The 22,009-nt window shown below is 45.9% G+C and overlaps 1 protein-coding gene across 1 annotated transcript in view; it reads left to right on the forward strand.

Moving 5' to 3' along the window:
* Positions 1-8,445, forward strand: part of Capn13 (calpain 13) — a 61,441-nt gene extending 52,996 nt beyond the window's left edge. The window contains exons 16-20 of the mRNA XM_052184787.1: positions 739-807; positions 3,422-3,497; positions 5,513-5,641; positions 7,411-7,466; positions 8,419-8,445. Of these exons, the coding sequence (XP_052040747.1) occupies positions 739-807; positions 3,422-3,497; positions 5,513-5,641; positions 7,411-7,466; positions 8,419-8,445 (357 nt within the window). The remainder of the gene's footprint in view (positions 1-738; positions 808-3,421; positions 3,498-5,512; positions 5,642-7,410; positions 7,467-8,418) is intronic.
* The last annotated feature ends 13,564 nt before the right edge of the window (positions 8,446-22,009 follow it).

A 22,009-nucleotide genomic window follows, 5' to 3' on the forward strand; every position in this document is an offset into this window, starting at 1 on the left:
TTTCACACGGTTAACAAGGCTCGATTGTGAATTCGAAGCCAGCCATTGTAGAACAAGAAGGCTTCTTGATGGAATCATAAATCAGTCCTGTCTCAGCTAGCTGTGGTCTGGAGTCACTCTGAGACACAGAAGAATCCAAATGGCCCTTGCAGGCCTGTGGCCGGGGCACCCAACAGGGGGAGGAGGAAAAAGGGGTAGAAAAGACCTGTGCATTGTACTGGGGCACTGCAAATAGAGCCTCCCCTGGGGTCCAGTGCTAGAGTAGTGTGGTAATTCGCAGAGTTCAATTATTTTTCTCTGTATTAGTTGCCTGTCAAGAGGGCTGGCAGGGGAAGCATTTATAAACAGGAAGCATTCCAGCAACACAGAGCCCAGGGATGGCATATTTACCTATCCACACTATTTCTGCATTTGCAAGACTCCTGCATATTTCTCTCTCCCCTCCCTTGCCAAGAAGCCCAGCCAACTGGTGGTTGGGGGCTTTCTCTCTCTTCTGCTGGATATTAACTGAAATGGATGCCTCATTCTCAGAGATCTATCCTTCTAACAATACATTTTATTTTGGAAAACAAATCTAAACCAGGTCACCTTCGGATAGAGTGGGAGCCAGCTGGCAAGGGGCCAGCATGGCCTTGGGTTATGAGCTGAAGGCTAAAGCCGTTCTGGCTTCATTAGCAGGACGAGCCGCTCCCCTTCCCCACTGCCCCCTGGACTGTTAGCTCTTAACTCGTCCTCCAGCTGAAGGTGAATGGACGGCTAGACCGAGAGGAGTTTTCCAGACTACGGAGTCGCCTTGTCCACTGCCAGGTATCATCCCATTCTCTGTAACACGACTGACACTCTGATTTAACCCGGGTGAGCAAATGTTGATTGGGTGCCCCACACTGGGGTACGAAAGGGTGGGAAACATCACCATGCCCTCAAAGTCACCTCATATTTTGCTTTGGGAGACATACAGACAACTGAGGTCCTGAAGTGCCCAAGAGGCAGGATCAAAAATGTTCTATGAGGCTAGGCAAAGAGGTCACCTTGGACAGTGACTAGAACTGCCATGATATGTATTGAAACACTCATTTGTCTGAACCCATCTCTTCCTATATCAATGCTTCTGTAGGAAGATCTACCAGAACGAACCCAGTTGGCCTATGGCCTAGGCATGGCCTCCATTGTCCTCAGGACAAAGTCTAAATGCTTCAAAACAGCACACGAGATAAGTCTCTATTTTTAAGTCCAGGAGACGCCATTTTTACTCATCCTACTTCCTCTGAAACACAACTCTAAAATGCCTTGCTGTCCCCTCTAAATGCCAAGCCTTTGTTCCTTTGCCCCACTCCCTCTCCCATCCCTATGCCCCAAGCTGGTCATTGCCCATCCATCCTAAGAATGCAGACAGCTTCAGGCATGCCCTCCCTGCCAAGTCTTTCTTGCCAGTCCCTATAACCTAATTATTGTCGATTCTGACTCCTCACCTTCTGGCGGACACCGGTAGGGTAAGCCTTTGTCTGTCTTAATAGTTTGCACTTAAAAAGAACCTTTCCTTATTTTAAAAGTGATGTCTATTGACAATAGAAAATATAGGTGAGGAAAAAATAAATGCAGAAAACAAAGCATCAGCTTGCCAAAGGGAAAGTATTAAGACCCAGTTAATAGGTTCCAGATGTATTCTGCAATAGGCATATCTATACAAACAAAAAAAAAGGATAATCTGGTCAGGCATGATGACACACATCTGTAATCCCAGCAGTTAGGAACCTGAGGCAGGAAGATGATGAGTTTAAAGCCAGCTTCGGCCACACAGAGGAAAGCCTGCCAAATAAATAAAAGAATCCATAAATAAATAACATAATCAGTCATATATATATATGTATATACAAGCTGCTTTAAAAAATAAATATCACCAATACATCATATGACTAATCACGCCACTGTCTCTGAAATTTTTGAAAGGCTGAATCAGACCTCCTGTGCAGCTATGTCAAGATCCTTGATGGGGGTTGAGGGGTGGCATTTGACTTCTTGCCAGACACTAGAATATTTAACAGGAACCTCCTACCATTACATTTCTGGGTCCTCCAGAACAGGCTCTTTCTCGTGTTCATCTTGTCCCCAGAGACCTCCACAGCACGCTTAACATAGCAGCGTTCAGAATCGCTCAATAATGATGTAGCTAGTCAGCTACTAAATGAATGAGGTTATGTAATAGAAATCACTTGATGTCTGCCTTCAAACCTACCAGAAACCAAATAAGGCCAAGAGGAGGCTCTCAAGCCACCATCCAACAGCCACTGTCTTACCCCCACCCCCACTGCCAGCCCTACCCCACAGCTGGACTTGCCTTGCATATCTGGGATTTGCTATTTTGACATGGAAAAGCCCCTGTGAGCCAGCAGGGTATATAGATGGTAGTCAGATACTCTCTGCTCAGTCCTGGGCAGCTGCCCATTTAATCCGAGGTCTACACATGCCTGAGGGACAGTTTCCTCATCTAGGAAGTGTGCTATAGGCCAGGATTACAATGAGCATTGTGCAGAGAGAAAAAGTCTCCAGTAAAAGCAAGAGTGAGTACAACAGTGGTGCCGGCTGCTATAGTCACTACCTCCTGCACCCATGTTTGGGCCAGGACATGGCTCTAACCTGCTTCTAGTCTTTTCTATGAGCACTCACTAATGTGTAAGTGAGGGGATTTGTATGTGAGCATGCAGAGAATGATAAGCACACTTAGGTATTAGTAAATGATTTGAGCTTTATAGATGGTTGCTCATTGGATTCTTATAACAAGCTAGGAGGTGGTCACTGTAACCAGCCCTGACCTGCAAATGTGGAAACTGAGGTCAGTTATAGAGCAGGTCAATGTTTGAGCGGGAACTTAAACCCAGGTAGATCATCTCTTACGTCTGTATTCTCCACCTCTACTGGACACAGATGCTTTAGAGCAATGGTTCTCACCCTGCGGGTCATGGCCCCTTTAGCAAACATCTATCTCCAGAAAATATTTACTTTATGATTCATAAGGATAACAAAATTACCATTATGAAGTAACAATGAAAAAATTTTTATGGTTGTGTGTCAGCACAACACAAGGAACCAGATTAAAGGGTCACAGCGTTAGGAAGGTTGGGAAGCGCTGCTGTGGAGAGACCTTGTACTTCTCCAAAGGCAGCTGAATGTCCCGTGTGTCCAGAGTGAGAAAGAGATGGGAACTGGTGGGAGGAGGGGAGAGTCAGGCCCAGTCGTGAGAAGACTGATGGACTTAGGGAGTGTGGCCATCCCTGTGTGCCCCTTCCCTCCTCTACCTCTCTGTAAGCGGCTCCGTGCACACTTCAGTAAGGCTTCCTCTGGGGATGGAGAATAGACTTACAGGACCTCTCCCATCCACATCCTCTGGGTCCTCACAGCCTTCTTGCTTCTTTTACCTCCTCAGCATGTTTTCCAGAGCATCCAGAGAAGCCCTGGAGGTCTCCTCAGCTCGGACTTATGGAAGGTCATAGAAAGTACAGGTAACCTGAGGCCATGTTCCCAGATGATGGGGGCTACAGGGCACTGTGAGGCCCGTCCTCCCGGCACGCCATAAGCAAGGCCGGCATGGTGAGACTGGGCAGCTGGGAGGAAAGGGAGCTCTGACATCTGTGTCTTCCCCTACCTGCATTGACCTTGATGGGCTTCCAGCACCAGGCTCAGTTCTCGGCTCCCTGCCCACACACTGAGCAGTCCTGCATCCATAAATTAATTCACCCACCTTTCCTCTCCAACACAGTTCTGGTTGATTGAGGGAAGGATGGGTAAAGCAGAGAGAGAGAGGGGAGGGGGGATTACAAGACTGATAACCTATAAGAAATGAAGGGAGCTCATCTTCCAGAAGCTTCCAGTTCACTGTCTGGTTTTTCAGGGTTAAATACCCACAAAAGCAGCAGGCTGGGGAATCTTCTCTCACTTCGCAAAAGGTTCAAGGCTAAATTAAACCAAATGGCATGTGTTGGATTCAAGTAGGCAAAAGATGTCTGTCCTGGGATAATGATAACAGTACCTTGGGGTGCATAAGGGCTTCATAGTTGACTGTTCACTTCATCTTCTTTCATTGTCTCCACTTGGCTGAGAGCTGGGAAGGGCAGGAATCATTACCTCCACTTCCCTGTGGGGAAGACGGATCACACAAAGGTTATGGAAGGAAACGGCTATCTTCCTTAATAAGCCATAGAATCATGTTCCCCCAGGTTAACTCTGGAGACAGTGCCTCTGTAATCTTTCTTCCCATACCCCTGGCATAGAAACTGGTAGAAATACAAGACACTGTTCTCCAGTTGGACATCGTTCCTCCCCTTGATTTTGATTGTTAGCAGCTGTACCCCAGCATCACAGGTCTACAGTGTATCAGAAGGCTAAGATGCTCAGAGCTGAGATGCCCTAGAGTGCCCTGCATAACTTGCTGGAGCTAGCAAGGTTGGATTACCCCAACATTTCTAATTCAGGAGGTCTGTTGGGGGACTGAAGAAGGTACATTTCCAGCAAGATAAGGCATAGAATCTGTGGCTGACACATGAGGCCACACTTGGACAACCACTGAAGAACCCATTAAAGATGACATCATCAAAGGAGCCTAATGACAACAGAACAAAACAAGGGAGTGAAATAGAGGCCACTTCCAATTCATCTCAGAATCAGAAGCAGGGCAGGTGACTATCAGGGAAACTCAAGCCCTATCTGAAGGCATTTGGCTCCTGTTTTATGAGCTCTGCCTCAAAAGTCCAATGTGCCTCTAGCTGCATGAGGCCCATGGGCCACCAAGCTCATCCCTGCATAGGTGGTTCAGCTTTCAAGTGTCTGCCTGCTCACCAGAGCAACAGCTGCTGGCCACTCTGCACTGGTCACCTGTGTGGTTAGTGCCTCCCCAAAGCTTAAAACTAAAGATGCAAACAAGGTCAAAGAAAGAGGGCAAGATTCCTATCATCTTCCCAGCTGAGGCAAAGTTCTAAGTTGTGATCTCCCTTCTGTGCCCCAGCCTTTCCTTGGATGGCACATTAGAACTGAATCTCCCTCTTACATGGAGACCATACCTGCCAACATTAGAAGCACTCATATATGAGACTTACAGAGAGTCATGACATCTAGTTGGAAGATATTTTAATACTATCACCAGCAAAGAAAAACCTGGCAGAGGCAGGACTTTTCTAAAGCCCTTAGGTGTCCTGGTACCTCTACGCTACATGAGGATTATCTAATTATTGGAAAAGACAATGTGTTTTCAGAGCAGTAGTCGGTGTTTCGAGTCTCTTTATTTGGTCTCTGGCTGATTTGCAGGCTTGGCTTGTGATGGTAGGGCACAGCTGCCAACACTCAAAAGAAAAAGGAGAGACCCTGAGTGAGGTGGGCCTGGCTGACATACTGGACTTGAGTAGGGGTAAGATACATGGCTGCCGGACCATCTTAGGAGGTTTCTTGAGCCTCGTGAGGCAGAGGACCCCCCCCCCCCATCTCCAGTCTCCTCTTGGCTCACTGACTTACCTTCCCATCCCAGACTTCCTTTCAGGAGTCTTCATCAGCAGCGAGCTTTTGAGTCTCATGACACTCAGGTACAGCAATAGCTCTGGCCAGGTCAGCTTCCCCAGTCTTGTCTGCTTCCTGATCCGGCTGGAAACCATGGCAAGTAAGTGACCCTGGGGGTATTCTGTAGACCTTCACAATGACCAATGAACTCAATAGATGGCATAGGAAAGCACTGATGCCCTAGTACCTGGGTGAAGAAACCAGGCTGGAAGTCTCCTGCCTGAGACTCCCATGATATAAGAGGACCAAGGCAGTGAGACTTCAAATGGTGTTGTGGCAAGGAGTAGGGCAGAGGGTGAGGTCTGTAAAAACCTTGCATAAACTGCTGTGAGATTCATGTATAAAAGAAACCAATTGGCCAAGAAGAAGACTGGAAACTTCCCCAACCAAAGCCAACATATAATATATAGTGCAATCTCAAAAAGAAAAAATAAAGCCATAGTATTATGCAAATGTATGAGGTAATTGGTGTTATAGAAAGGACACAGAAAGGTGTGCTATCTTTCTAGCACCAGGCTATTGAACCTCTAACCTTCCTCCAAGTTCTGGCCTACTTCCTCTCTTGGAAGGTGTCTTTTACTGTTGCTGTGATAAAATACTCTGACCTAGGCAACTTAAGAAAAAAGAGGTTTATTCTGGCTGAATAGTTTACAGTCAGGGAAATCAAGGTAACCAGAGTTCGAAACAACTGGTTATGTCACATCCACAACTGAGAAGAAAGCAATAAATGCAGGGTGCTCTTTAGCTCCCTTTCTCAACTTACACAGTCCAGGATCCCAGCCAGGGGATTGTGCCACCCACCGTGGTCTTCACACCTCAGTCAATAGTCAAGGTGCTCCTTCACAGGCATGCCCAGAGCCCATCTCTTCTGATGACTCTAGGCTCTGTCAAGTTGACGATTAACTCTGACATCCATCACGGGTGTCTATTCCTTCTCAATGAACTGTCTCTGTCTCTGCTCTTATCGACGTGTCTGTCCTTTTTTGTCATTGTTGTTTTTAATCCTCAGACACAAGGATCTAGAAATTCCAGAGAGTACCAGGCTCTGATAACCACCAGTGACAGTACTGTTATCTGTGTCTATGTCTTCCTTTCTGTACTCTTTTCTGTCCCTATATCCCAATTCTTTTTTTTTTTTTTTTTTTTTTTTTGGTCTTCTTACCCTATTCAGGCTCTGTCTTCCTGGAACAAGGTTAATTTAAGTCATCCTCTCCAGGTCATGCTTAGAACTAAATCTACTCTTTAGTTATGCAATGGAGGATTTGAGTCTCTACTGAAAGAATTTAATGCAAGCAAATACATATGGGAAGAAGGTCTTTGTTCAAGCATAAAAATCCAATGTCGAAGGCCAGAGGTGTCCACACATTTAAATAGAATGGCTTTTTTTTAAAAATAAAATTTTATGTGAAGCGCCAAGCAACAGAGCAGTTCAAAAATGGCTGTTGGGAATGAGGGAAAGGTAGAGTGGGGTCCAGAAACACCCCTGAATCCTGATTTCTCTATAGCCCTGGGGTGCATCTGAGAAGTCCAAAGCTCCCAGTGAAGATAGACAGAATACAACCCCGAGAAGGTGAAATAGAAACCTGAGTTCTGAAACAGATTAGGGAGATCCTAACTGTGAACATTTAAAAAATATCCCATAGCCCCCTACACACAAACACACACACACACACACACACACACACAGCAAAGAAAAAGGAAGCAAGGAATGTGATATCTGGAGAGATAAGAGTAATCACAGTTGTCTTGGGAGAACCCTGAGCTTCCCCACAGGAAACCGAGAAAACAGAGAGGAGGACAGACATATTCTGGGAACACCAAAGGCTGATGACCTCTAAGCCAGTCAAAACCTTTCTTTGTCTACCCTAGAGGCATTCCGCAACCTGTCCAAGGATGGCAAAGGCATCTACCTGACAGAAATGGAGGTGAGGCACCTCCCCCTCCCAGGACCAGGGCCAGGCACGGTCCCAGGTGACATTCTCCTGATCCAGTTCCAAGGGGCATTTTTCTCCCTGGGGGATTGACCATTCCATCAAAGGCCAGCCAGGTTGGGGAGGGGGAGCTGCCTCCAATTACTGCCTTTATATATTGTGGGCTGCCAGGCTGCTTTAGGATCTTGGCAGAGAGATTTTATTCTTTTCCAATAGCTTAATAAAGCAGAGGATTATGTGGGAGTCATAAATCCAAAAGCGAAATAAAGAACAATCCACCAAGCTCACTGTACATTAAGCCTGAATTTTAGAGCCACCTAACCAGCCAGCTGGTCAACTCACATACACCTCTCTCTGCCGGGCTATTTAGAAAATGATAGGTACCCTCAATTGCTCAGCTGGTAGAATGGAGGATTGTAGAGGAGTTACCTAGAAAGTAGGGGGAAGATGTGTTGTGACAGAATGCTGGGGGTGGAATTAGCCGGGGAAAAAAAGGTACTGATGTTGAACTGAAATCTACCGAGGGAAATGGTATGTGTCTGTCCTGTTCCGTAATAAAGGAGCCAGCTTTAAGAATTGGCTCCACCAGTCTGGGGTTCAGTCAATAAAGAACTAAGCATGCAAGCCTGAGGACCTGAGAATTGACCCATAGTACCTGCACACGAACACAGGCATGGTGGTACATGCTTCTAATCCCAGAGTCCCGGAAAGGCAGAGAACGGGAGGATACCTGAAACTTGACGGCCAACTAGCCTAGCCCAATGGGTAAACTCTAGGTTCAATGGAGACTCTGTTTCAAATAGTAAGGAAGACACCTGGTATCAACCTCTGCCCCCCAAACTCACATATTGTACATACACATGCATCTGCACATACAAAGACTCACACACCTGAGAGAACGGAGGGGAAAGAGAGAATATTTGTTCTAATGATGTTTATTTCTCAGTGGATGAACCTGGTCATGTACAGCTGAGGGGAGAAGTCCAGCAGAGCTCTCTGGACCGGGTAAGACGTGGCAGCATTGGAGTCCTTTCTCCTTCCTGTGAACATTTCTCCACTTTCTGTCAGAATGACGCTTAAGACTTCCTGGAAACAGCCTCTCAGAGACTTCAGAAAGTGTATCCTTAGGAGCCAAGGCCCCATTTCTCCTTGATCTGGGGTTTTAAGGCCAAATGCTCAGATTTCGTCCAGACACGTTCACGAAGAAAGCAGCCTAAAGTCGTGAATGAGAAATTTACAACATTTAATTAATGTTCCGGGTGATGACTCATTCCAGACAGAGACTAGAAATGATGAAAATAGAATACTGTGGAGGGACATGAACAGTTGACCTTGTGGGGGAAGGAGAGCCAGCCACCCCAGCTCTACAATTGCCTTGCTGACTTTGGGCAGTGGTAGGCATATCTAGTCATCAGCAGGTATACTTCCAGCTGTGCTCAAAGACAGGCACATTGCCATCCCCTCTTTGACCTTCATGGAATGCACCAGAGTTACAGAACGTCACATTGCCCAGTCCTACTACAGCAGAAATTCTGGCTGAGTGTTCTAGAATCCTGAAGAGCTTGCGAGTCTGTGCTCCCGCTGTCTGGGAATCTTCAAGTGCTATGTATTCCTTATGGAAAATCAAGCATCTAGTGCTCTGGAAATGTCTATCTATGCTTCCATAGAAACCCCACTCCCTGGACCTCTGCAGAAAACAGAAAGAGGGAGGCAGACAGACAGATAGACAGACAGACTAGACAGACTCGACAGACTAGACATGCCAGAACCTAAGATCCTTGAAGACATTTCTTTGGCCTAACCCAAATCTCTCTTCAGTTATCACTGTTGGTTCTCCATGCAATGATCCTGTGAACAACACCCTCTCTGTTAGCTACTTGTTCCTATGGCAAAATGCTTGACAGCACCGATTTAAAAGGGAAGGGTCATTTCTGTCATAGTTGGAAAGGGCAGAGTATGTTGAGGTGGGGGAAGTATGGCAGCGGGGTGGCTGGTGCTTTGCATCCACAGTCAGGAATCAGATAAGAGGAGCATTCATACTCAACTGGCTTTCTTCTCCCCACACCCTTTTCATTCAGTATGGGACTCAATTCCTGGGGTGGTACCCCTCAACACATTCAGAACTTGTCTTACCACCTCAGTCAGTACTCTCTGGAAATACCCTCAGAGACACACCCAAAAGTGCACCCAGCTAATCTCATAGGTGTGTCTTACTCTAATCAAGTTGATAGTCAGAATTCACATCACACCCTCTGAAATTCTGTTACTTCTGTAAATAGTATTTGATAATCTATGAATCATGTTGAAACTAGAAGGGTAGATACTCTGCATAAAGATGTAATATTTAAGCATCAATACTTCCTGATGAACATTTGATGGTTGCTAGTGATTACAAATCAACAAGAGTCCATTTTACTCAACTGTATTGAATTTCCCTTTCACTCCTTAAAAAAAGATCATTTCCAATTTCATTGTGCCTATCACAGTCTACGTAAATTTAAGGTAAAGTATGACTCTATAGTTGTACCTTGAAGCTAATTTGGCTAAAAGGGTCTACATTTTGGAAACTTTAAGGTCACTGGATTGTCTATATCTTGTCTTTTGGGGGGAATTCCAATTCTCTTTTTACTGGCTTTTTTTTCAGTCTGTTGTTCTGAAGGCTGAAGGAGGAAGTATAATATAAGGCGCATATGTACCTCATATATATTTATCTCCCTAATGCTGGCCATTACCCCAACAGTGTTCCCTCTTCCTTGGTTGTCACTCTCTGACATCACAACACTGTACACACCCCTTCACACGTGGCTCATGAGTTGCACCGAGGAGCTAGGGGCAGGAAGACGAAGGCATTCTGACTGAAAATATAAACTCCACCTGCTTTGGTAACATCCCTCCTTCTCTGGAGTTCCGCTACACAGCATCTCCCTCTGGGGGTGTCCTGTATCCCATTGCCGCCCACCTTTGCAGGGGCCTGATTGAACGAACTCTCTCCTGTCCCTTCTTAATGATAGCATCCCTGAGCTTTTCTATGCCTCATCTACACGCGTGTATCTCTTGAATTCCCCCCCACACACACACAATCCCTTCCAGTTACTGCTGCCTCTCTCCTCTCCTCCCATTACAGCCAAATTTCATATAGGAATTAACTATCTCCACACCCTCACTTCCCACTTTCTCTTCAAACTACTTCAATTTGGATTTCTTAGAAATAATCTGTCTTCCTGAATTTTGCACTGGCTTTTGATCTTATTTTTTCTGTATCCATTCACATCCCTCAAATCAATTTCCTGAATCCAGTTACGCTCTTAAAAATTCAAATCCATTTACTGCATCCTGAGTTTAAAACCCTTCAGTATCTCCCCCTCTTGTTGGATAAGGCAAGTCTAGAGTCCTTAACGTCAGTGCCTGGGGCCTGCACCATCTGCCTCTGCCCGTCCATCTGGCCACTCCTTGTCCCTTTATCTACCTCCACCATACCTGGGAAATGCCATAACCACCCATGCTGTTATTCCTAGCCTCCGATCTCAGGCCTTGCTGTCTGCTCTATCCTGGGTGTTAGTAGCCCAACACTTGCCCTTTCTTGCAATAGCCCAACTGGCAACTTGCATAAAGTTTCTCACATACCCTTTTCCCCAGTTATAAGACTCAACACGTGGTTTTCTTGTTGCCAATTTCTTTCTCTCTTCTTTAGTGAGGTTTCACACCATACAGTTTACCCACTTAAAGGATGGAGTCCAAGCTGGGCACAAGGTGGGGTGCGCACAGGAAGCAGAGGCAGGACAATCACAGGTTCCAATCCAGCCTAGGCTACATTGTGAGCTCCAGGCCAGCTACAAGATGACACATGGACACACGTATACACACACACACATTCACACACACACACAATGATGTTGCATTTGTGGTTTTAGTATAATTATAGGCCTACATTTATTCCATTTCATTTACCGTAGGTCATTCCAATAATATAATTTTAGAGCATTTTTTGTCTGCATATAAAGAAACTTCCTACTCCCTGGCAGTCACTCCCCAGCCGCATCCAACCTTTAGTCTTAGGCAAGCACTACTCTACGTTCTCTCTGTGTAGATTTGCCTATTCTTGGTGTTAAATCATGTAAGTGGAATCAATGAATGGCCCTTACTATGTCTTTCACTAAGCAAAATGTTTTCAGGGTTCACCTACATTGAAGCGTACCTTAATTCTTCATTCCTCTTTAATTCCAAGAAGTATCTCGTTGACGCTACACGCCATATTTGAGTCAACAGCCTGTAGATGTTGGAGTTATTTCTGCTTCATGACTAGCATTAATCATCATACTGTGACTGTTTGTGGGTGAACTTTGAAATGGATGGATGTTTTCACTTTCACTTGGTTACCCAGCTAGGGATGGGCCTGAACGGTCACATGATAACTCTGAGTGACATTCTGAGGCACTGTTTACCAGTGATGAATAGACGTTTGAGCAGCACTTGGTGCTGTTTGTCTCTATGGGTTTGAACTGGTACCTCCCTGTGGGTTTGATTGGCACTTCCTGGATATCAAATGGTCCTGAGCCTCTTTCCATTAGTTATAGGTTACTTGTATGTTTTCTCTAGAGAATTCTATTCAAATCCTTTCTGCATTTTGAAACTGAGTTATATCTTAATATCTTTTTGTTACTGAGTTGTAAGTTATTTTCATATTTTAATTACTAATATTTTATCATGTTATTTGTTAATTTTTCTCCTGTTCTTTAGCTTGTCTTTCCCATTTAAAAAATATTTTTCAATTAAAAATGGTTTTCAAATAATATATTTTATTATATTCTCCCCTCATTCCCACACCTCTTCCCAAGTCTCCCCACTTTGACTTTTTGTGGGGGTTTTGTTCTGTTTTTGTCTTTTCCATTCTGGAGTGGTATCATTTGAAGTTCATGAGCCTCTAAGTTTGATCAGGTCTACCATGTCTATTTTTCTTTCATTATTTATACTTTTGATGGTAGAAGTCAAGGGTCACGGTCTAGCCTTGGGTCACAAATGTTTATTTCTACTTCTCTTGCAACATGTCGTTGTGGCAATTTAGCTTTTGTCATTTAGACTTTTGAACCATTTTGAGGGTTTCTTTGTTTGGTTTTGCTCTTTTGTTTATTTGGTTTTGCCTGTGCAAAGCAGGAATCTAGTTTCATTCTTCCACATGTGGATGTCTGGTCTTCTCTGCACCCGTTTAAAGCTCTAAGTCGTATCTGAGAGTAGTTGTATTTTCTATCTCCCAAATTGTATACACTTATCACTTTGGGGTTTTGTCTTGGTTTTGTTTGGTTTGATTTGGTTTGGGGTTTGGTTTTGTTTTCCCTTCCTCAGTGATCCTGGATAGGATTTCTACTACAATTCTGAACCAATATTTAATAAAGCAAACAAAGAAAGATAAGCAAACAGTCAGACAGAAAGAAAGACATTCTTATGTTCCTCATCTTGGCAAAGATGACCAGTCTTTCAATATTCCGTATGATGCTAAGTTTGAAGGGGGTGGAGTACGGTGTTTTTAATGTCACAACAAATACTGTTTACTATTGTACCAGTGTCCCAATTTTACAATCAAGAAAGTTGCTCAGGTTGCAAGGCTGGTTAATCGTGAGGCTGAGGTTTAAAAACTAGGTCTGTGATTTTCATATTTTTCTATGGTGCTTTTACAGCCATGAGGCACAGTGGGTGGAGTATACTGTACTCAAATCTATCTACTATTCAGAAAGCATTGCATCCAAATTTCATTCAGAAATGAGTATGCCCAGGACCATACACACTTGAGCGAGTAATGAGGTTTTTTTCTCTTTTTATTGAGCATTTCATACATGTATATAATGTATTTTGATCAAATGTACTTCCATTACCTCCCCTATAATTCCTCCTAGGCCTCCCCAAAAGTCTACATAGTGCTGTCTGTGTGTGTTTGCATGAAGGACAATCTACCAGAACCTGGGTAGCCTCTCAGGGAGCATGTGTCTGAAGAGAGACACCACTTGCCAATAGCTCCTTAGCTAGGGGTGGGACTTTGTGACAACTCCATGTTTGTATTCTGTCTGCCTTGCCCTTGCCCAGGTCTTGGTCACACCATCACAACTGCTCTGAGGTCACCTGAACAGCTGCCCTGATGTGTCTGGAGACCGATGTTTCAGAACAGTGCTCCACCAACTCTGATTTTTACATTTTCTGCCCTCTTTTCTGAGATGGCCCCTGGGCCTTGGGGGGAGGTGTTGTGACACGGATGTCTCGGTTAACTCTGAGTTTTTAACTAATACCATTTCATCAGGTTAAGGAACCTCCACTCTGTTTGTAGTTGGCTAATACTTTTCTAGCTGTTTGTTTGATAACTCCATCTCCTGCTATATGCTAAGCCTAAATCTGTCTTATTTGTTGTTACCTTAACGCAAAGTAAAGTGTGGGCATCCAGTAACCATTTCCCAGGTGGCAGAAGAAATTGTGCATTCATTTTTAAATCTTATTTTAATTAAAACATAATTACATCACTCTCCTACCTCTTTTTCCTCCCTCTAATCTCTCCCTGTCCCCCTCCTCACTCCCTCTCACATTTATGGCTTCTTCTTTTATTATAATTACAAACATGCATGCATACATAAATGCACAAATATATAACCACAACCTGCTGAGTCTGTTGAGCATTGCTTGTGAGTGTATGGTTTCGGGTATAAGCAATTAGGGGATTTATTCCTGGGAGAGAATAATTTTCCATTTCTAATCGGTCATGAGTTGTTCTGTGTGAGGTGTGGGACCCTGTGAAGTTTCCCTGTTCTGTGCTAGCAAATCAATTTGAATTGTCACTGTTCGGGTCTGGTTGAGTCCGCCATATTGTTGCTGGAATTATCAAAGTGTGTGTCACATTTACTGCATGATCTTCCTCCCCAGAGAAGGAAGTGATGGAGCTATCATCGGGCCACTTTATTTCTGGGTCACATTCTGGAAACTATACAAGAAGTCTTCCATGTACCCTAGACTTGCTGAGTAGCTTGGGTTGTGCTACCATTGTTTGATGTTAGAATTGTGTGTTCCTCTTTCTGCCTCATCTTCAATCCTGCCCCTGATCACCTCTGGCTTAGCTCAGGATGTGAATAAACTCAGCCAGACTAGTGAACTCTTTTACCCTCTCCACAAACCTATTTGTTTTGAAGAAGGCATGTACCTCCACTGCCACATTGCAGGTGAGGTTTCTGTCAAAAGATCAAGTACAGAAGGTGCTGGGAGTGTATTGAGACAGGTGAAACATGCTGATCTTAACTGACTCCAGAGTTTAGAGGTTTAGGACACTGTGGACGGCATCTTGTTGAAAGCTCGTCTCCCTAATGCCATCTGCGACCATGTTGGCTTGCTGACAATATGACAGGAAAGTACCTTCTAACAAATTAGTATTTCTACCAATCTCCACCACAGAACAATCTTTAATCTGTGTGCAAGTGGAAAATAGGTAGCAACAACCTTGGTCTTGCTCCTCAGAGTGGACCTGTTTCTATCCCAACAAACGCATCTCTCCTAACCTTCAGACCAAGACATTCCTTCTGAGGTGCCTGGCTAGACTTTGGGTGGAAGACTGGCATCACAAAGCAGGTCAGACCATCAGAAGTTTGGATCAACCGCTCCCCTGTAGGTCTTATTAAGAATTGGGAGCCAGGCATTATGGTGCCTCCTTTAATCCCAGGAGGCAGAGGCAGGTGAATCTCTGTGAATTTCGAGCCAGCCCGATATTGAAGTGACCTGTCCGGCCAGGACAGCAAGTGCTACACAGAGAGACACCCCCCCCCCCCATCTCGAAAAACAAAGAATGAAAAGAATTGAGAGGAGTCTGGATTTGCAGCTGGTAATATGAAAATTACTAGATCCCACTAAAGAACCATAGCCACTCCAGAAGATCAGCATCTAGCATTCTGAGCTGGTTTTTGAAGAGAAATGTACTCAATCAGGAAATTAGCATGCACCTTCTAAGAGCATGACCGGAGGGCAGGGGTGGGAATCTGGACCCATGAGACCCACCAGTGGAAAAGCACAGCTATCAGAGCTGGACACACTGTAGCAGGCAACATTCCTAGGGGAGCAGAAGGGTGAGCAGAAGAAAGGGGGTGATCAATAGAGTTCCCTGGGTGGCTTCATCATGCAGAAAGCTTTGCAATTCTGCTGGAGACTTTGGTAAGAATTATTAAGATAATGACAGATTATACGGACAAAAAAAATGAGGTAATTAGTAACTCCTGGAAGAACAAAAAGTTACAGAAGAAAGGAAATGCGATCCAAGGGTGTTTCCTCACTCAGCAGTGAACAGTACATATATAATTGTAATAAAGTAGAAATTAAATATTGATTTAACAAAAAGCGCGGCCTAAATATATTAGAAGGATGAAGAGGGAGACGATAGAGATATAAAAGTGGGCACGGAACACCCAGTCCCGTCGTCCATCACAGGAATCAATGGGCATTTAGAATTGGCAAGTGAGGGAACTGCTGTCTGCATTCACCATTTAGAAATGTGGGCTGAAGCTTCTGAAGCAAGTCTGAGGAGAGCAGGGGACAGGAAGGACGCAGCCATCGGCCCCTTTGCCTTCACTGGTTGTAGTGATTACTGAGTTTTCAAATTACATGTGTTAGATTGAATTCTTACTAGAAAGTAAATATAACCGGTAGAAATAAAGCCTGAAAATAAAACACTTAGGACTTGAAAGAAGAAAAGAGCAACTGGGAAGGAAAGCCAGGGGCCCTAACCGCCATGGGCAAGCCAGGGGCCCTAACCGCCATGGGCAAGCCAGGGGCCCTAACCGCCATGGGCAAGGAAATGTTATAGTTGCAGGAGAGATATCTATGCGGGGCTGTCACTTAACCTGAGCCACATGCTCTTGAGAGAAGACACTCTTCTACAGAAGTCCACAGCCAGCAAACTGCAGCAGGCAGAGGAGGGCAGAGGGCAGAGGGCAGAGGGCAGAGGGCAGAGGGTAGAGGGCAGAGGGCAGAGATGTCCATCTCGTTTGCACACAGGCAGACAAAACAGGGGCTGACTCCACGGTGCTGTTCACACTACTGCAGGCAGGCACACAGAGAGATGGACTGCGGTTACAGGCAGAGCAGAGCAAATGAGTACTGGTTTTTGCGGATCTTGAAGATAAGACTGTCCCCATCTACCGGGGTCCCTCACAGTGGGAAATTCCCAGGCTCATTATCTGTTCCATGCAGTGGGAATGGGCTGGGCCTCCACGGTCACTTGAAGAAAAGTACAAACTTTGCTATCCCCGGACCCTCTGCCTTTGAGATTCTGTGTCTTTCTCTAGGACAAGCTCCTGGTGGTCGCCCAAGGAAATGGCTTTCTCCACGGAGTTGTGCCGACCCTTGCGGCAGGTCTGCAGCTAAACCTGGTATTTGAAATGGAGTCAAAGATGCCTCCATCCCCTCCCACACTCTGGCTGGATCCATTTCTTGGAAAAACCAGTCTGATCCAGTTTATGCACCCCCAGGTGGTGTTGGTAACCCAGGAAGGGTCTATTCGGTGCCCTTTGCCAAATAACCACATTCTTTTGTATCTGCACCTGAGTTGCTTCACAGCTAAAGGGCAAAATAAAATTTATTTCTATAAAAACAAATGATTGGTATGAAAGAAGAAGCTTGGATCTGGTTTTTAAAGTACAATTGGGGGAAGGGAATTCTAGCCAGCAAAGTTGGCACCTTCCTTCTTGTTGTCCACCATGTGGTCCTTGGGTGTCTCAAAATGGTCATTTTGAATCATGGTCATTTCAAAAGCTCACCAGGCCAGACCCTGCTCTGGAGTTGTGCAGTCTAAGAGTTCAACTCAGGAAGAATCTCCCAGGAAGGGATTTTACTGGTTGGTTTCCTCATCTATGTGATGGAGTGCCTGATACAACCACTTCAGAGAAGAAAGGTTTTGCTGTATAATGGGGTTTTAGTCCACTAAGGCTGGAAAGGGATAACAGGGTTCACGGAGCCTATAGCACAGGCTCCTCACATGATAGTGGGCTAGGGAGCAGAAACAGTGGGACCAGAACCAGAGCCCAGGTTATAGAGCCTTCAAATCTCACTTCTAGAGACCTAGACTTACCAGCTAGGTCCCCAGCTCCTAAGGTTCCACAACCTCCCTGGACAGCGCCACCTGCTGGAGAACAGATTCAATACAAGCACTTGAGGGAGCGGACTTGGATTTAAACAACAGGAACAGTGTGGAAAGGACAGGAAGGTGAAAAACTTTCCATGCACGATTTTGTGAGAAGCTCCCATTAGAAAATGGACAGTATGAGCAGGATTCCTCCATCACGCACACCCTCATGCAAGAAAAAGGTCACCATTTGGAAGTGACCATATCCAGTACACAAACAACAAACAGCCAACCAATTCACATATTACAGGGTGTTGTTCCCTTGCTTTGGGACCTTTCTTGACCTTTGCTGAGAGATTTCACATCCCCTTCATGGAATTTAGAATAAGATAGCTCATGGGATGGATTGCTCTGTTACATATGGTCTTCTGCATGCATGCATGCATATATATATATATATATATATATATACATATACATATACATATACATATACATATACATATACATATACATATACATATACATATACATATACATATATATATATATATATATATATATATATATATATATATATATATCGGCCTGTGGGTCCATACAAACTCTGCTACAAGAGGAAATCCACAAGACTGAACCAGCTATCTCTGAGGAGCTCAGAGGTGACCTTCTGAATATCTATGTAGTAACTCTAGCACACCTGAACCCTTGACTGCCTCTGCCACATGTTACCCTGACTCCCTTCTAGGTTGGCCAGGGCTTGAAGAACCAAGAAAGAATAGTCTATTTTATGGTCATAGGGTCACAGCAAGCAACCCTGGGGCTGACCAGGCTTCCTTTTTATTTACTAGACTGGTGTCGACTGCGATTCAGATTAGGATCCTTTCTCCAGGCTCTGGTCCAGGCCCGGCATGGCATTAATTTTTAAAGTATTAGGACATAAGGGAGAGGTGCTCAGTGGATAGAAATGCTGACTCACAGAGCCGTACAGAGAACTGGGGAGGGGGTGGGGGAGGGGCTTCAGCGGCCATAACATGATGCATTGACTCTGACATCCTGTCTGGAGGTTGGGGACCCAGCGCGGAACAGACTGACCAGGATGTCCCCATGCTGTACCTTCTCGGGGCTCCCTCAGCAAAGGTCAAGAAAGGCCCCAAAGCAAGGGCGGTATGGCGCATTAAAGACTTCAGATGTTCGCAGCCCTGCCAAATTCTCACTGACGATAAAGCCTGTGGGATTGTCTTCTCTGAATACTACATACATCCCGTGGACTGGAGAAACTGAGAGCCAAGCAGGTCTCCATCTCTATTTTAGGAAGAACCAAGGCCTAGGGAATCCACCCCCATCCACTGCATATGCATTTGCAGCTGCTTCCTGGGAGTCAGCGTCCCTGGTAACAAGGCTTCCTCTTCTGCTTCCCACACTCCACTCAAGCTCATATCGATGGCGAACTGCAATTGTGTCTGGAATTCTCTCTCGGCAAAGCCTTTCTCAGGCTTACAGCCCCCTGCCAGATAGGAAAAAATAGAGAAGGGGTGCAAAATGAGCCTGGTGCCAAGAGATAGACAGGTAGAAAGAGAAGATGGCGAGAAAGAAGGGAAGATGGGGGATGGGAAGACCTGGGAAGGGGACTTCAGGGAAAAAATGGCAGGCAAGCCAAGGAAGCAGGGCGGGGAGCAACACAAGCAAAGCCAGGAGAGACTGGACAAGATGGAGGCCGGAGAGGAGCGTGGGGAAGAAGACCAACATGTATAGAAGCTGGTAGGGATGCTGGCCCAGCCACGCCCCACAGCGCATGCTTAACTGCTAGAAAGAAATGTCGACCTCCTCACTACTCACCAGCGTCAAGTGACTCTCACGACCTCCGAGACTGAGGCTCCCACATTGCACTGTGAATGAGACCCACCTGGGATACCTCACCTTAGAACCAAAACAGAACGAAAACCTTCAGAGATTCTGCTCGAGAAAATTCGAACCTAGGCCTGAGAATCTGAATGTTTAAAGCTCCCCGGGAATGGGTGTGGTCCTTGACTGACGTGTTCTTCAACTCCACTGAATAGGGCATCTCTCTGGGCTGCGACAGCCAGAAGGAGCATAAAGGTCTAGCGAATTCAGGCTCTGCCAGAGGCCCCGCCCCACCCGCCCCTCCCAAGCCCCTGGCTACCTACCCTGGAGCTCCGCAGCCCCTGCCAGCTCTGCTGGCTTTCCTTCTTCCTTCTGGCTAGAGCACTAATGTCCTGGCTGATTTTCTTGCCCTAAACAAGCTAATTAAGCAATAATCCTAACAGAATCCATCACTCTGACAAGGTTGTTGATTAATGGTCCCCCAGCCAAGCCCCAAGTGCTTGATATCCCAGCAGAATGGTCAATAATCAGCAGTGGCTGCGGCTGCGGCAGTGTGGGTCTGGCCACATCAGGAGACGACGAATGCTGAATGGGTAATGGGGCCCAGTTTAGCAGCCTGGTAGAAGGCAGAGGAGGAAAAGAAGGCTGGCTCGGGCGTAACCACGGGCAGCGGCGCCCATGCTTTTGACGCCGTGGCGTGCCATCGTCATCTGCAAATACGTTTGGACATATTGGTAGTTCTCCCACAAGCTGCATATGGGACATACATGGCACTCTGTATTCTTCGATCTGAAACCACAAAATGTCCTCAGAGAACAACTCCGAATAACTCCGGGCCACAGAAGGTTGGCGAACACGTGGACGCTTCTTCGGTTTTGCAGCTCTGTTGACTCCATAGCTACTGGTGTATAAGGTGCGACAAGAGAGACAATGCTGCCTTCGGGAAGTAGATTTCAGTCCAGGCTGATATACCTATCCGTTTTTCTATACCCAGACCATTATTGCAAACATGCTGATTCCCTAAGAAGACATAACTTTCTTCTCAGTGTTGGGAGAATGGTCCTGGATTAAGCGAAATGTGGTGAAATTCTGCCCCCTGGTGGCCACAGGTGCTGCTTCAACTCTTCTACTTTTTAAGGTTCCAGCGCCAGCAAGAGTCTGTCTAGTGGCCTTTATAAGGCCCGCAGCCTGGGTATTGTACGTGTTGCCACAGCAAAATATACAACCCTGTGTACTTCCTAACTCTCCCCCTCACTGGCATCTCTCGGGGTTGTTCCAGAAAGGAGCTATAAAGCCGCATCTGTCCACGTCTGGGTGGTTCCTGTATAAAACACAGAACCATCATCAAACCAGGCCCCAGTCTTCTCTTCTCGGTTAACCGACCATAGGCCACACCCCATAAAACTGTAGGCTCAGGCTTTAGAGCAGAAGGCATTGTAGCCGGAGGGGAAATATACGCATTTGGACAACTTTGTGTAACTTTCACCCTCAGGACCTGCTTGGGCCTGCTCGTGAATACATTTACCATTTCCCTTTGATCATAATTGTCTGCGGAACTGTCCCCATAGTCTTTGAATCCTCTGTCCCTTTTCCCCTGGAAAGAGTGGGTGGTCTTGGTAAAGCACTCTTGACCAAAGAGAGGAAAATCGCTCGCTCCCGAGCTATGCTGCCCCTGACACACGCACTGTCTGGGTCTGTCACATGCAGTATCTTATGTCCATACGCGTTTCCAGCTCTGTGCGGCAACAAAGAGCTTAGCTTACACTGATTGCTCTGTAAATGGTAAGAGCAGAGTGGACTGGGCAGAGTGAAAAGGGAACCGCCCAGCCTAAGGCTCAGGTCTGTCTGTCTCGGCTATACGTCCCAGGGGAAAGACTTTCTCCGTCTGGGCCTCTTCTCCAAAACTTAAGGCTGATTTGAGGACCTCTAGGGTCTTTTCTATATGACAGTGTTAGGGAACAAGTTCCTAACAGTCTAAGCGGAAACCAACACGGAAGGCAGCACTGTCCGGGGCAGTAATCCAGTCAGTGCTCTCTCCTCACAGTATGGGGGCAGAGACATCTCTACCTTGGATGTTTATGAGCACGAACCTCTTCCACCTACCAGGAGTTAGCCATCAGCCCAGCGCTCCCTGGACAGATCCTGGTGAGGCGGTGGCACCTAATGGCGATCTCTACTAATTACCGTCCAGCCCCATGGCTCTCCCTGCAGAAGTCCAGTCCACGCTGTGACTAAACCAAGAATGCTAACTCACAATGCTGAGGGACTGAGGGCCTCTTAAAGTTAAGCCTCAGTCCAGCCTTAATTAGGTTTTTTTTTTTTTTTCAATTAGTTTGTCCTGGCTCTCGAAGCCTCCCATTGTTCCCCAAGTCTAATAACGGAGTTCTTACCAGGTAGGAGTAGCCCAATAAGGGAACCCTGGATTTCACCCATGTCATCATTTCTGTCCACCCCCACCCTCGTATGGCTGTGTCACAGGCCCAGACAACCAGGCCACTGACTCAGACTTCAGTTCATCCCAAATGCCGCTGTCTGCAGTGGGAAAACAATAGACAGGCGTGGGATACCGCCACAGAGTTCTGCACAGGAGTAACACGTCACAGCCCCGCCCCTC

Source organism: Apodemus sylvaticus, chromosome 6 (assembly GCF_947179515.1).
Source record: "Apodemus sylvaticus chromosome 6, mApoSyl1.1, whole genome shotgun sequence".
NCBI lineage: Eukaryota > Metazoa > Chordata > Mammalia > Rodentia > Muridae > Apodemus > Apodemus sylvaticus.